The 16,772-nt window shown below is 33.6% G+C and overlaps 1 protein-coding gene across 1 annotated transcript; it reads left to right on the forward strand.

Moving 5' to 3' along the window:
• The first annotated feature begins 1,815 nt into the window (after positions 1-1,815).
• LOC109019457 (homeobox-leucine zipper protein HAT22-like) lies at positions 1,816-3,428 on the forward strand. The gene is made up of 3 exons (XM_019001744.2): positions 1,816-2,540; positions 2,664-2,743; positions 2,922-3,428. The coding sequence occupies exons 1-3, from the start codon at positions 2,076-2,078 to the stop codon at positions 3,202-3,204; spliced, it is 828 nt and encodes a 275-aa protein (XP_018857289.2). The 5' UTR covers positions 1,816-2,075; the 3' UTR covers positions 3,205-3,428.
• Positions 3,429-16,772: the final 13,344 nt, after the last annotated feature.

The raw sequence follows: 16,772 nt of genomic DNA on the forward strand, positions 1-16,772 counted from the left end.
ATTAAGATTTAAAAAGGAAAAAAGGTTAATCCTTTGATATCAAGTAGAAGGTTTAATTAGGTGTTTCCTTCCACTTTCCGATCATGATTTGCATCATGATGCATTCCAACTCAATATAAAAATGGTTATAGCTAGATATATATAAAAGCTCAAAGTACACATGCATGCATGCTATTCATGAACGAGTAGTACTACTACTAATTATATAGTAGGATAAATTATTATATATTCTCTTGATCATGAGTAGAAAAGTGCAACTTTGGTCCAATTAATTTAATTAAAGAGAACGGCTAGAAGGATATCTCACTATTACGGGCCATTACTTTATGAGCAGATCTCTTTAATCTAATCGACTAGTGGGTCTGGGGTACCAAGCAGAATTAATGCTGTATGAGGTAAAATTACTCCTTCCACATATTAATGGTTTTTATTAATTCTGAACAAATACTTAACAGTTAAGGCTTGAGAATCAATATATAGATGAATAATTTTATGTATCAGTTATTATTTATTTTTCGAGTTCATATTTATAGTTTTTTTTTTCATAGAGTGTGAGAGCATTTTTTATAGGATCATGTGTGAATATTTTTCATAAGATATGAAGATCGAGATAGTGAATAGTGATTGGTAAGAATAATTTATATATAGAGAGAGAGAGAGAGAGAGAGAGAGAGAGAGAGATTGAGGTGTGCGCATGGTGGGTGTTATTGCTGTTATTTTCTCTTGGATTATTTTAGGTTTATCATGTTTTGTGGGTGACCTAACTTCTCATCAGCATCGCCGACAAAGCATTATTGAAAGTGCTCATTGTTCGTGTACAGAGTAGTAGGTCCCAAGCACTTCACATCAACTTTCTAGTTAAGCAAAGATCCCTCATCAATTCTTGTTGATGAATCATATTCTGGCACCATTATCGCTCTTTGAAACTCCAATGGTGTTATCTACCTACTTTCCTTTTTTATTTATTACTTTGCTTTTCACACATCATCTCACATAGGAAGCCAAAAACCACACCAATCTGATTACAAGTACTACTCGAGATAGATAGTGCATATCTCTTTCTAGTCTCAGCTAGCTAGCATTCATAATGGGTATGAAGAAACGGCCCACCCATTCTCATTAATCAAAAGAATGCAATATATATTGGTAATCAAGCAAGGTCATGACATGGTACCCATCTCTCTAGCTAGCTAGTTGAATTGGGCATTAATGATCAGTGGGAGACAGATCATGTGGTCTGTTATAAAAAAGAACTCATTAATATCCAATCATGGCTTTTACATCCTCTTTTTCTTTTTTGGCAATCTCTTAAGTAATCTTTAAATGAGTGGGAAAACTTGGCCTGGCAATTATACAATATGAAACTTCAAGAAATTAAAAAAAAAACAAAAAAAAAATGGAAAAGAGAGTGGTAGAGAGAGAGAGAGATGATTCATATCAAGGCAGGCTGCTTGGACATAAGTAAAACGAGGCAAAAGTGAGCTAATAATTGATACATGTAAAGTGGAACTTTACACTCAAAGAAGCATAGGAAAGAGAAAGTGGGTTAAATTTGGTACGCTAATGGGTGGCGAAGGGGCTGGCAAATCATCCTCTTGATGTGTTTCCCACTAGCATTTAGAAGTAGTACTGTAGGATTCCAAGTATTTCATGACACACACACACAGAGGGAGAGAACTTTCTCTGTTGGCTTTTCTTTTTGCGATCTTTTTAGTTTTTGTAATTATATTATTAATAATATATATATTTATATTATATAGTGGCGATAACTGTAGTATATAGCTATCTAGGGGGGTTTCAAATGGTCAACCTATGTAAAGAGAGATGGGGGGACTTTCATAATTTCCTAGTGCTGAGATTCGTTTCAATACTCATTCTCACCTTTGATTAATAATCATAGCCACCCACCCACCCAATGCCCCCACAAAACTCTCGTTCATTCTCTTTCCCCTCCATATAACCCTTTTGCTCCCAGAAATTTCAACCATATTATTTCCCATCCCCATTTCACAAAACACAGATTGTGTCAGCTTCTCCAGAAGAGCTAGCTTGCTGTTCTTTATTAGCAAACCAAAATGGGTTTTGATGATGTTTGTAATACAGGCCTTGTTCTAGGGTTAGGCCTCACAGCATCACAAGAGATTAATACTCCTCCATCAAGGGCAGCAGTAGTACCGAAGAAACCAGCTTGCTCAAACTTCACGACCCCAAATAATTTTGAGCTGTCCTTGACTTTGGGTCTTTCAGGTGAGAGTTATATTAACCAAGTCCCCAAAAAGATTGATGTGAACAAAGGCTGTGAAGAATCGGTAGACTTGTATCGACAAGCTTCCCCTCACAGCGCTGTTTCATCCTTCTCTAGTGGTAGGGTCAAGAGGGAGAGAGACCTTAGCAGTGAAGAAGTTGAGGCAGAGAGAGTCTCTTCAAGAGTCAGTGATGAAGACGAAGATGGTCCTAATGCAAGAAAGAAGCTTAGGCTCACCAAGGAACAGTCTGCTCTTTTGGAGGAAAGCTTCAAGCAACATAGCACTCTCAACCCTGTAATTAATCTCTCTCTCTCTCTCTCTCTCTCTCTCTCTATATATATATATATTCTTATATATTTTGAGGGGTATCGGTTGATTTGTTATGGCTATTTAGACTAATACTGATTGAATTAACAGAAGCAAAAGCAAGCTTTAGCAAGGCAGTTAAATCTGCGGCCTCGGCAGGTTGAAGTTTGGTTCCAGAACAGGAGAGCCAGGTCTGTATATATATATATATAATATATATATACCATCCTTAACCCTACAATAGAATAACAGTAGCTAGCGGGCTTCAGTTTCTGGATAGAAAAGTTCAAAATTCCAAGATGTTTCTTTTTTCTTTCCAAGTCACAAAGGTTCATGAGAAATAAATGAGGTTACTGCTAATATTTGCAGGACAAAGCTTAAGCAAACTGAAGTGGACTGCGAGTTCCTGAAAAAGTGCTGCGAAACACTGACAGATGAAAATAGGAGGCTTCAGAAAGAGCTACAAGAACTCAAGGCACTGAAACTAGCCCAACCTTTGTACATGCATATGCCGGCAGCCACCCTCACCATGTGCCCATCGTGCGAAAGGATTGGCGGTGTCGGCGAAAACGTTGGTTCCAAGAGCCCCTTCTCAATGGCTCCCAAGCCTCATTTCTACAATCCCTTCAACAATCCTTCTGCTGCTTGTTAGGGTGTTAAGATTTGAGAAAAATTAATAGATCCTCATGATAACCCCTATATTTTTTTGGCCGAGGGATTGTACGTACGTAGTCAAAGTAGTGTAATTAAGTTCATGTAGAAAATAGCAGTACTTACTGATCAATTTTACCTTTTTTTTTTTTCCATTATATATATGCCTGTAAATCGATCGTTAAACATTATATCTATGAAGGGAAAACTATTATTTGTTTTTAATTTTTTTCCCTTTTGTTTGAAAGTTCAAACACTTCCCTTTTTTTCCATCCTTTCACGTAGTTTGTGAGTTTGATCGGTGGGTATATATAAATAAATAAATATATATATATATATATATGTATGTATGTATGTATGACGGATAGAGAACGAGAGACTCATTTGTGTGTTTTAAAAACCTCCTAAAGGTAATTATCTCTGCAGACGCAAAAATCAACTCGAAATGAAAGATCAGATGATCAGGAATGATAACTTGGTTTGGAGGGTAAAGTGATGGATTTAATTGCATGAGTCCTTTCTACATAAATTATAAAAGAAGCTAACCTAATTATCTGGCTCAAATATATTACACCTCTTTGAGGACGATACAAAAGTCTAACTCATTATCTATATATTTTAATCACAAAAATATTATACAAAAATAAATCACAAATTGATATAATTTAATATGATATATTATATTATAAAATAAATTTAATAAATCTCGTAAAATCATGTCAAATGATCTACATTAATTTATGCAATTTTTTTTTTAAGTGTCACTCAAAGGAAGAAAATAAGATGGGATAGTTATAAATCAGTTGCAGGTTATGATTAAGTAAAAGGGAGGGTAAAGGTGTGGGGAGGAGGTTAGCTCACGAGTATATGTCTCTGATTCTGTTGTGTGTGTAGAGAGAGAGAGAGAGAGAGTTATGGACTAAGAAATGGGTGGTCAAGGCGTGTAGAGAAAGAAAGGAATGGATGATTCACTTGAAGAAAGTATAAAAATTCAGATAAAAGATGAGAGGATTGTCATGTGTTATGGTCACTTGAGATGCTCTTCTTCCCTTTGAGGGGACTAGTGGGTCCAACGCCCACGTGATGTCCCAATGGCCATCTCCTAGTTGCTCTCCCTCCTTTCTTTTTTCCTCACAAAATCTCCATAATGAGATTGATTTTTGATTTTTATTTTCCCCCATCAAAGTCAAGACCAGACTATATATTTTGTGGGCCCAAAGTCCCACCCCTTTGCTTTTTTTGCTTAAAAATTCCTAATCTCCATCCTGTTCAAAAGCCAGATATTCCATCACCTTATAATGGCGGAGACGAAAATCTTAGTTTGAGATCTACTGAAGTCAAGAATGAGCGGCCCAGATTCATTTTCTTTGAAGAGAAGAGGGTGGTGGAAAGAGAAGATAAGAATGTAAACGTTAGAGGCACGCCATCATGATTAGGGCTGACAATGCATGAATTTTGACGGTGTCAAGTGTAGAAAGAGATGAGACGAAACTGCCATAATACACATCACTCTATGATTAATGGTGTGGACCAATTATATATATATATTATAAATAATGAGAGGTACTTTCCCGGAAAACTCTCCCTCATCATATTATCACTTTCATCATCATTTTTCCATCATAATCGTCATGATCATATATATGAACTCATCAGCCCCTTAATTTGATTTCTAATCTCTACTAATTATTTGTTTTTGAACCCTGCTTGCATCAAAGTGCTATATAAAGCTCATGCATGTGTGATATATTTTCTTTTATTTATATATATATGTGTATTTTTTTCAAAGTATATATATAATTCAAAATATATATAGATCATGGTCTAAGTTGCATTAATATTCATTAGAAAACATATAAAATGATATTGATCTTTAGAGTAAAGATTTTGATTGTTTAATTATCTCCTTTTCCTCATGATTATCGACTTGCTTTACGTGCGCGCACACGTATATGATTATGTTTAAGAAAAACATAAAAACAAAAGACACATGTATTATGTTGGCTACTTTGTCGGCCTGTCTCATGAGTTTCATTGATCTTATTCATTATTGTGCATCATTTTTTAGTTTAGTTTAATCTACTGTTGTCTTTCACGCTGGTTGAAAGCAACTCAGCTGCTTTTAGAGACCACATGATTATATATATATACCATCATATATGTTAATTAATCAGACTTTTTTTTTTTGACAAATTAATAATCTCAAATAAATTATTGCAAATTTCCAATCATTTATTTGAGATTATTTAAATAACCCATTTGACTAAATTGTATAATATATATATAGTTTTAATTTGAGTGGAAAATATCAAATATGTGTGTGTGTGTATATATATATATATATATATATATATATATATAGAAGCTAGCTAAATAACTAGGCCTGTGCAAAAAACCCGTTAGACCGAACAACCCGTCTCACCCGATTAGATCCGTCCGACAAAATACGGTTTGACTTCAGTGTCAGGTCGAACCCGATAAATGACGAGCAAACCGACTCTTAACATTTTTCAAGTGTTCACTCTCAAAAATCATAGGCAACCAACTTCTCCTTTTGCTCTAAAGGCCATTGTGCAGAAACGAAATGTAGCCGACCCACGCCAGGAATTTCTAAATGAAAGAGCAAAAACACAAATCCATTTCTGAAAAAGAAAGAAGCTTTTTATTAATTGAACCAACCAACCCAAATCTGTTAAGTGACTCAAATGCACAGAAAGATGGAAAAGGATGGGCGTCGCGTCGATGCTAACAAGCGGAGGCGGACTGGTGGGTGGCACGTGAGAGCTGATCGACGAGGTAGAGAAGACGAGCGTTGTACTCACAGGCCCGATGGACGAACTGTGCCTTGAGCTCACCGAGTTGCGAGCAGAGCCTTTCCTCCGCCTCCTCGGTGACTCTGAGCCTCTCCCAAGCCTTTTGTAGCTCCTTCTCATCTGCTCCTCGTTCTTCTTCCTCAACTTCGTCTCCTCCTTTTCGCTCTTCATCTGATCCGTAATGCACACCATTTCACCTTCTCTTTCTATCTTATCTTTCCCAAGGCCAGAAACTCAAAAGTGACTAGGCAACATATTCTCTTTCCCAAGGTTAGATATCTTGTTAGCACGCGTATTCGGTTTTGACCCGACCCGAACATTACGGGTTGAGTTGGTTTGGCCATGGCATGCGGTCGGGTCGGGTCCAAAATAAATTCGGGTTAGACGGTGTGCAGCCCTATAAAGAACTGTTGTTCATTATGTACTTGGCATGATCTTAAGATCATGATAATTAATTATATAGGTTTATAGTAGGATTCTAGTTGGATTAAAGTCGATACATGATGCATGAAGGTAACTAGAATTAGCCAGGCATAAAATAATTAGTCTATTTCTGACTGGAAAGCCGACCTAAGAGTATCGAATATTGATATATGAAAAAATTGAGGCTTATCTACTTATTAAGAAACACCATTAATATCTAGATAAGTTACCTAAGCCTCTTATTCTGATAAATAAATCTGAAAACCAAAATGGTAGTACGTAGGTCACTTGTATACCAAAATTATAAAACCATAATAGGATATTAGGATGGGCTACAAAGATCAGATTAACCAATCATTTTTTTTTTTTTATTGAAACCAAGAGGCAAGACCTCCTATTTTATTACACCTCACTTATGGTGGAGGGAAACTTTGTTAACAAAGTACTCCATGGAAAGAATAAACAACATCAAGAAAACAAAAAGCAACTCCAGCTCAACAACCCCAAACAATAAACAACAAACTAATGATCATTCCTTATATAAGGAGGTCCCAACTTATCGGTCTGAATCAAACCCCGAAGATCCATTATAATCCCACCTACTCCTTTTTTTTCAGGATTATCTCTACTACTCCCATCGACATTTGTCTCTGCCACCTCACAAGCTGCGTCGGCCTGCACCTTCTTACCTTGCTAGTCACATTCAAAGCAGCCAAAATTTGTTCATCAAGCAAAGACAATTGTCTTCTTGGCAGTGATTTTCTCACTTAGCTTAATAATCCAGAATTTGACACTATGCCAAACCTCCTCTGTCGTCTCATAACTGTCCTCCATCAGAGCTTTGCACCGTTGAATCCAAAGCCTCCAAGTTACTACTGATGGGATAAGTCCAATAAGTTGCCCCTTCGTCGAAGATTTTGAGGCTCTATAAAACCATGCCTGTACAGTTTCATTCCACGTACGATATTGATATCATACCAATATGTAAAGAACAGATTTTCCAGACCTGTTGTGCCACTTCTCCAGTAGCCAACATATTATCTAAATTCTCATAAGCCCCTTACACACAACAATTGCATTTAGATACTATCGGGATACCAATACTAGCATCTATAAAGGAATTAAACTCCTCCATAGCAATACTAGGCCTAGGTCTTCCCCCAATTCTCTCATCATCAAATCGAATAATATTGAAATCACCTAAAACCATCCATGGACCATTACTAGGATTAAAACTCCAAAGTTCATTCCCAAAACTTCTTCGTTCACCATATTGACATTTCGCATAAATAAATGATATCGACATATACTTTCCATCCAAAATCGTAGAAATACTAATGCATTACTTAGATAAACTCACCATAGAAACTTGCACTCCACGATTCCATACTACCCAGATTTTACCTCCTTACTTATTAGAGATATAACCCTCAAACGACACCTTACTTTGTAGCCTAACCATATGCTGATCATCAACAAAAGGCTCATCAGCCAGTGCAAACACAAACAGTTTATGAGTCCTCACCATCCTCAACAACTGCCTTCTAGAGGTCCCAAGCCCTCTAATGTTCCAAAATAACAATGTACTCATCATAAATTAAGTCGTAGAGGCCTGCTGTTAGCCCTAGTAGAACTTCGTACCCTTTTTCCCACTTTATCCTCATTACAGCCCGTTAAATCTTCCGAATCCGAATGGAATTCCTTCTCCAGTTGGAGATGAACTCCATCATTGATCCCCTTCAAGTCACACATAGTGTGAGCAGAAACCAAACTGGCCTCATAATGCTCCTTTCGGCACACCTCCAACTCCATCAGAGGCATCTCGTTCATGTATATACCTTTTTTAATAAAAAAAAATGGCCCTATTAAAAATAAACTTTCAAATTGATTCGGATGGAACGTAGTACATTTTGGATATATTGGATCGCAAAGATAATAACTCAAGAACTACAATAGCTACAAAGAAGTTTTACAAAAATAAATTCACAAACCAGTTACATAATTTCATGTGATACATTAGATCTATTTTATAATAAAAATAATATTACAATCTGAAGTATCACATCAAACCACGTCAATTTGTAAATATATTTTTATAAAATCCTTTTTAAGCATTTATCTAAAATAATTTAGATGCAAATGGTGTTCGGAATTTACTTTTTCGGTCAGTCTGGTTTGAAATCGAGTCAGATTATTAGGTCTTTCGAAAAATATGTACGACACTGCATAGTGTATAAGACTGTCTAATTATTATATATTTTTCTAATAGGAACTTTAAATCATTAACATAACTTGATGAAAGGTAGTAGAACCAAAATTTAATAATTTTAAAAAAATAGGACTCATAAATAGAACAAAGACCGCACTATTTTTGTTTTCGACCACCTCATGTGAGGAGTCTTTGTCGACCATAAATGTGTGGGCCTAAGGTTAAGCAGTAGATGGAACCCAAGCCCGTGACAGCCCATGTAGTAGCATAAATGGTGGGGACGGTGATTTGTAAGCCCAACAGATAACGTATGGACGGCCCAAGATTTTACTTTGTCTATATTGGAGCCGACAATAACGTAGCTTGGTAACACAACTGGCCGCATACTTGGATCTATTCCAAAAAAAAACTAAAAATATCCACAACTGGGCCCACTATTATCTGATTGCATGGGTTGTTGAGATTAGATATGAATAAATTTTAGAACCCCAAATTATTTCGCGCTTTGCATATTTAATTCCGTTTGGATATAGAAACACTCTCAATTTATTTAATTTTTTTTAATTTTATTATTATAATTTTTTAAATTTCCATACAAGATATAATAAATAATTTAACTTTTTCAAATTTTAAAACAATAATAATATTAAAAAATAATAGTCTAACAATATTTTATTTAATTCATCTAAAACCATCTCATCTTATCTCACTATCCAAACGAGCCCTTATTGTACTATCAACACGTTATGCACTTAAACTAAAAAAAAAAATAACACTTTAAATTCTGTATTAAGATTCGACCATTAAGATTAGAAATGTTAATTTGATGGTGCAATTTATTAGTTTTTAATAGTTTAATGGTGCAATGTGTCAGTTTTAATAGTTTATGAAGCGAAATGCAAAATCCCATTTCGGGTATAGCATAAAAACCCATCGGCACTCTTATTTAACTTAGGTGGGGATGATTAAGAAGCCCGAAAACTAAGGCCCAAGTCGTGACGTAAATGGATGTTGGTATTGGGCATTTTGGATTGGGCTTAAAGCCCATAATGGAAAACAATGGAGCCCAATTTGATTGATACATGGTCTATGCATTGTTATTTTTGTATGAAAATTAACTAATTTGTACATTTGAACAGTATTGAACTCCTTTTTCGCCTATTATTTTTTTTCTTTTTATATTCATTAATCTGCATTACGCTCAAAACCCTTGTTACTTGAATGCAGACCACTTCAATTAGGAATAATAATATAGAAAAATGATAAACACGTCACTTTTCACAGTACTTTATACAATAATGTTTTAAAAGGATGGGTATTTTTGTAAAATACCTTATAAAACTAATAAGATTTTACAAAAATATCTTTATTTTACAATATATATTATGAAATATATTGTAAAATGTGTTGTGTGAGTATTATTATATAATGTCCCAGATATTTTTGTTCTATTATTGCATGAATACGGAATTAAATTTCTTTATTTTAATGTTAAGGGCCAGGGGAAGAGCCAGAATGATGATGGACCATTCAAACACAGAAGAAAAAAGGGAAGTTCTTGTGGGGCATATTGGTTAGAGATTTCGCTTTCTTCATCATTTTTTTTACATGCACATAAACCTAAAAACAGATTCCAAGTGTCTTTCTGAAATACGGGTCCTTTTCAAATTCCAAGAGAGCTTTGGTGTCTAGAGATTGGTGCTACGGTTGGAGGTCATGAGTCCTGTTACTATATTATTATTATTAGGCTCAGCCGCTCAGGTGATCAGTGTTACCTTATTAGCTTGAGAAGATATATATTGGTATATAATCTCTCTCAACTGGCTTAGCTTGCATGCTATATATACATGGTTGCTGGGTTCCAAACTTTAGCTAGAGCAGCATGTACTTATGTCCAAAGAAACTTGCCGATATATATACTTGAGAAGCTGATCAATCTGCAAAATTCACAGGTTCTATCTGATTTCCCGTTCCTTCAAAAGTCTGCATGCGCTGCTAATTTACATATATACTCTTCCATCCAGGCTCCCTGGGCCCCCTGCATTTTGCTGGTTAATTGCAATTTTATTGGTATGCCAGATATATATAATGCATGCTTGTCTGATCTTTACATGTTAATGATGCTTCATTTCTGCAAAGGTGGAGCGCCTAGCATCATATATATATATACATATAAGAGCTGCTATGTATGAAACTACTACTTAAATATTGGTACGTATTAGAGCTGTTTCTCCATCGTCCGGTCGATGATCACCTGAACTTTTGTTAATTAGTAATTGAGTTGTTCAAGATCTGCGTTAATATCGGTCGTGATCATGGGTACTCATGTGCTTGCTGTCCTAGTACTGGTCCTGCTGCTTCTTGTAAACCATGGATTTCTTGCTGTTGCTCGAGGGTTTTCAAATTTCCCCGAGCTGGATTCTTCTCGGAACGTTTCTTGCAATGTCACTTTGGAAGATAAGAGAGGTGTGCCAACAGGAGCTAATCCTCTGCATAACCGGTAGAGAGAGAGAGGGGGGGCCAAAGCTTAAGCTTAATGATATCCCTGCACCTCCACTGCTGTTTTACTATCTAGTTATTTTTTTCTATTTGTTTTTTGAATCTAGACTAAAAATCTCAAAACATGATCTTCTTGTATAATTTAACAAAAAATAAATTTAATCAATTAATGTAATCATATAATTTAATTAAAAATAAATTCAATTTTATAAAAATTGATCTTCTTTTTTCTATTCTAGTCAAATTTTATAAAATTGAATTTATTTCTAATTAAATTACATGATTATGTTAGTTAGTTAATTAAATTTATTTTCTTTTAAATTATGCAAAAAAGTCATGTTCTTATATTTTTAATCTAGATTTAAATAGTAAAATGAAAAAAAAATTAGATAATAAATTAATAATAAATGAGGTGTAAGATATCTTACCCTTTTTAATTTAGATGTTGGCAGGGAACATGTATTCAAGATACAAGAAACTCCAAATTAAAGAAATGATTGTTTTGTGGGAGGCTGCTGACATGTTCGTGCATGAGTTGTCTCCTGATTTGTTAACCTGAAATTAAAGTTGAAACGAATGTCGACTTGCATGGCTTTCATGACAAGTTTGTACCTAATTTTTTTCCTTAATTTTATTATTTTATTATGGCTTAATGATAAGGTGGTCATGATTATAGTGTCCCAGTTGCTAGCTGTTACGCCATTCCTCTACGACTATATAAATATATATGAAAGATATTATTTTATCTATTCATTGACATCTTATATATTTTAATTTTTTTTATTTAATAATTAAGAAAGTGACTATTTATGTATTGATATTTTTTTATATTTTTTAAAAATATTTTAAAATAATAAAAAAATTTAACAAGATTGAGCGGCCCGACTCATATATATATATATGTATATATAATGTTTACTTCTTTATTTGCTTAAGATAACATTAATTAATTTATATATGATCTCTACCCAGAAAGAACAAGCAGCTAGCGAGCTGGGAAGAAGACCCAAAAATCTGCATAATTTTATCTGCAGTACGTACTTCGCCTTCATTTTCTAATTAACAAAAGAAAAGAAACAACTCCTCCTTGGATGATGACAAAAGAACAAAGATAATTAAACAACATGATGATAATGTATTTATTAATTTGGAACCACGCGTGCATGAGACATACATACGTATTTTATAGATATTTATGTATGTATATGTCTAACTGTTGCGTGAGAACAGGCCGGCCGGAGAACTTTGCCTCATGTTGTTTTGTTGCATGCGGATGAGGCGCATGCCTGTCTAATTGGTAGTTGGGATATGTGGACCAGTCAATTGCTACAGCGCCTGCATGCTTATTTTAGGTTACGTTTAGATATTAATATAATTTTAGATGATATATAAATAATAATGTAAAAATAGTAAATAATAGTGAAATAATAATAAATAATTTGTAAATAATAATAAATTTTTTGTGAATAGTAATAACTAATAGTAAAATATTTTAAGACTTCTTCACTTACTGAAACAGTCTAAGGCTATAAACGGTTGTTGAATCAAATTCAATTTATCTCAACTTATTTCGAACTAATCATTGATGAGATCCACCACTATTTTTTTCAATTTTTCATAAAAAAGTTAAACTCATCTCAACTTATTTTATACATTTCAACTTAAAATGTTAAACTCATCTCAATGAGACCTACAAAATAGTATTATTCATAACTCAACTCAACTCATCTCAATATTTAAACTCAGCCTCTCTGTTTGGATACAATAAGTATTTCATCTTATCTCATCTCATTATTATAATTTTTTTAAATTCACACATAAAATATAATAAACAATTTAATTTTTTCAAATTTTAAAATAATATTAATAATATTTTATTTAATTTTTAACTTTCATTTCAACTCAACTTCCTATCCAAACCGCACTCTTTCTAGTCATACAGTTTTAGGATTTTTATTTTTATTTTTTCCATAAAGGCTATACGTAGATCTCCACCACGTCTTAAAAATATTCCGATTCTCTATATATATAAATATATATATATATATAGTTTAAAAATAATTTATGAACTGATTTTCCTTTCCTCCCTTTGCTATTGAATGGTACTCGTAAAAAAGAAAGAATAATCTTAAATATAAGTTTTAAATAGATAAATTTTATACAAGTTTTTTATAAAATAATGGATCTCGCTAATAAATAATAGTTTTTTTTACATTTTTTTAATGTGTATCTATTTTTTTACAAGAGCTTGTATGAGGCTTATCTATTTAGAACTTGTACAAATCATTTCTAAAAAAAAAATAATAATAATAATGAAGAGTTATAATCATATAATGCTACATATATATATATATATATATATACCTAATTTGGATATATGCGCCATCCTCTAAAAAATAAATTTTAAAATTAATAGATAATATCACTTCATCACAATAGAACGAAAATAAGATAATATTACGATATATAAAATTATAACCTAAAAAAGGACACTTATAATCAAATCCTAATTAGACAATTTTCATGGGAAGCTATATAGGCACATTTACATATGATCTTATTATAGGGTCTGATCTTTCTTCTCTTATTATTATTTTCTAAAATTCAGCATTACACTCATTGATGATGTTTTTCTGTTATTTTTTGTGGTATACATGTGAATTTTTTTTACATGCTTGGAATTTTTAAGTACAATCTTTAAATTAACTGGACGATTGATATTGGTTATTGGACGCGACAGTTAACAATGGTTGAATGCTTCGAAGATGGTGGAGATCAAGGAATCATATAATCATAAATCTAAGAAGATAAATGAACATAATTGAAAAAAAACTTGAGATAATATAAATAAGCGGTTTGACAATATGACTTATATCCACAAGGGTTCAAAGGAGAGAAATTCGTTATGAAAAGACATATGCTATTACGCGGTCTCATTATATCGTTCATTTTATCAACGCATCACATATTATATGTTTATTTGTTAAAAATAAAAATAAAAACACAAACTTAGAAAATAGAGGAAACTTAGGAATTTGGTAATTTTTTTTCGAAAGCTATTTTGTTTTAAATATATATTTTAAATTTTTTAATAAACCATGCGGCACCATGTAGTAGTGCCACGTCAACGAGACAAAGTGAACAATATAATTAAACTTAAATTTTTTATAATTTAAGGTATCAATTTGTATCTTTTACAAAATTGATATGTAAATCTGAAAAATCTACAATTCGAAATTTCTGTCAAATCTTTCAAAAATTAACAGAAAGTATGTCGGCAAAGAGACGTAGAGGATAGATCAGTCATTAGCTTGTGCAAGCTATATTTAATAGGAAGCTATGCCAAGAACTTGAAAAATTCTATTCATCATCTCAACACACCACATACCACATACTATACTTTTTTATTTTTTTTTCTCTTACCAAATGTGTCATATATGAATGATGAGTAAAATAATTCAATTAGTTTGACAAGAATAAAAACGAAAAAAATTTAAATAAATAATAAAAAATATATAATATATAGTGTGTGAAGATGATAAGCAGCAAAACTCCAATAACTTTCACTTGCCTTGCAATGAAATCTAGAAAGTGCTGAAAACATTATTTTTCACTTGAAATTCTATGTTTTCTAAAATTCTCTCTGGTTTTTTTTCATAAACTTATATTTTTGAGGTTATTTTCTTTTTGTTTTTCCTCATATTGCTTGAATTTTGGAAAAATAATAGACATATAATTTTTATTATAACATTTTATACAATTATCTTTTAAATTAAGAATTTTTTATAAAATAATTCATAAAAAATCATATTATTTAATATAAATAATAAATATCATCGTTTTATTTTTTAAAACAAGATAGTACAAATAATTATAAAATGTTTTGGCTCCTCTGGAAAACTGTTAAATAATACCGCAAATTCATCATAACAACCGATGAGGCCGAAAAGGTAAAACCGCAGAGGGTGAAGCAGACTAATCGGGAAAGGCAGGTATCTAATTTGCAGCATTTTCTTGGTAAAAAATAAAAATGAACTTCTCTGAGGCTACTACATTCAGCTCTAGGTTTTATGGAATTCAGTGGTATTTTTTTTTTTTTTTGTTATTACGTCAATTCATGGCTGTCAATTGTTCGGTGTCTGTTTAATCGTTTTTTTCCCCCTAAAGAATGGAACCAGAGCCGTATAGCGCACCAACTGTTTGTAAAATTCCTCCAAAAATGCCAATAACCACTCTGCGAGGGCCTCAAGCTCAAATTTGTTTTCACCACACTGGCACTGCTAGGTGGTGATTCCCTTATATATAACAGTAGTCACCATTTTCACTGTTTACCCCGCAAGTTTGTGCCTCCGAACTGGCGTATCACCACCACCGCCATTGCTGTCATTTCTGATATTGCAAACACTGTAACTACCAAGGACCCACTACCGGCAGTACCATTATTGTGCTACCTTAATCGCTGTTGCGTCCACCTTCTCCACTTTTTAATCATCAAAATTATTGCTTCGTCACTTTCACTACTATGGTTTCCACTGCCTAGCTATTGCTTTTCGTTGAATCACCAACATGGTCCCTGCAACCATGTTTTGATGCCATAGCAATTGCTGCCACCATTGCCACCATCTTCACGGTAATCATAGCCACCCATCCCCATCTATACACTCAATGCCATCATAACTAATGGCATCATTGGTTTTACCTCGTTTTGTTCTGCTAATGGTTTACCTCTAGCATACATTTGTTTTTATCAAATGAGCTGCTGCCACTACTGCCACCATCTTCACTGCAATCATTACCACCCATTCCCATCTATACTCTCAATGCCACCATTACTTGTGGCATCATTGGCTCCTCATCTTTCTATTTTTTAGCAAACATTATATTAAATTTAAAGGAGAAATAGAAAAGAAGAGGGTGGGCCCTGAAAAAAATATATTTTTACAACAAATACAATACATGGAAATTAAAAAAAAAAGGGCTCACGTGGAGCCAGAAAATAGTCTAGGCTCAAACTGTAATGCCATAATAGAAGGCCCAAACCACTTGGCCCATACTCCAAAATGATTAGTCAATGATACAATTGGATAAGCCCCATTTGAATATTATAAAGAGCAAGAACTTCTCATTCCCAAGTAATGTGAGATCTCATACATCACCTACCCTTACTTATCACATGGGGTATCACCATCTCCCCTCTTAAATTCCTGACGTTCTCGTCGGGCCCATCCGTCATAGGTGATACGGCTCAAATCCTATATTTCTGGTTGGGATAGGCTCAGATACCATTTGTAATATCCCAATGGAAGACCCAAATTACATGACCTATACTCCAAAGGACTAGTCAATAATACAATTGGAGCCCAAATTGGAACCCTATAAAGAGCAAGAACTGATACTTTTTAAGCAATGTGGTATCCCATACACCACCTACCTTTATCCTTATCATATGGTCTAGGCTCAGATTCTTCAACAGAGTCAAGGAGGGAACTACTACAAAGGTGTTTTTTTTTTTAATATAATCATTGCTATACTTTGTCTAAAAGCCGCATCGGCTGATGCTGCACCAAACTTGACTGCTTTGGGAAGTACAATGGCTAATTCGATGGAAAGGAAAGTATGGATGTC

Source organism: Juglans regia, chromosome 11 (genome assembly GCF_001411555.2).
Source record: "Juglans regia cultivar Chandler chromosome 11, Walnut 2.0, whole genome shotgun sequence".
Classification (NCBI taxonomy): Eukaryota; Viridiplantae; Streptophyta; class Magnoliopsida; order Fagales; family Juglandaceae; genus Juglans; species Juglans regia.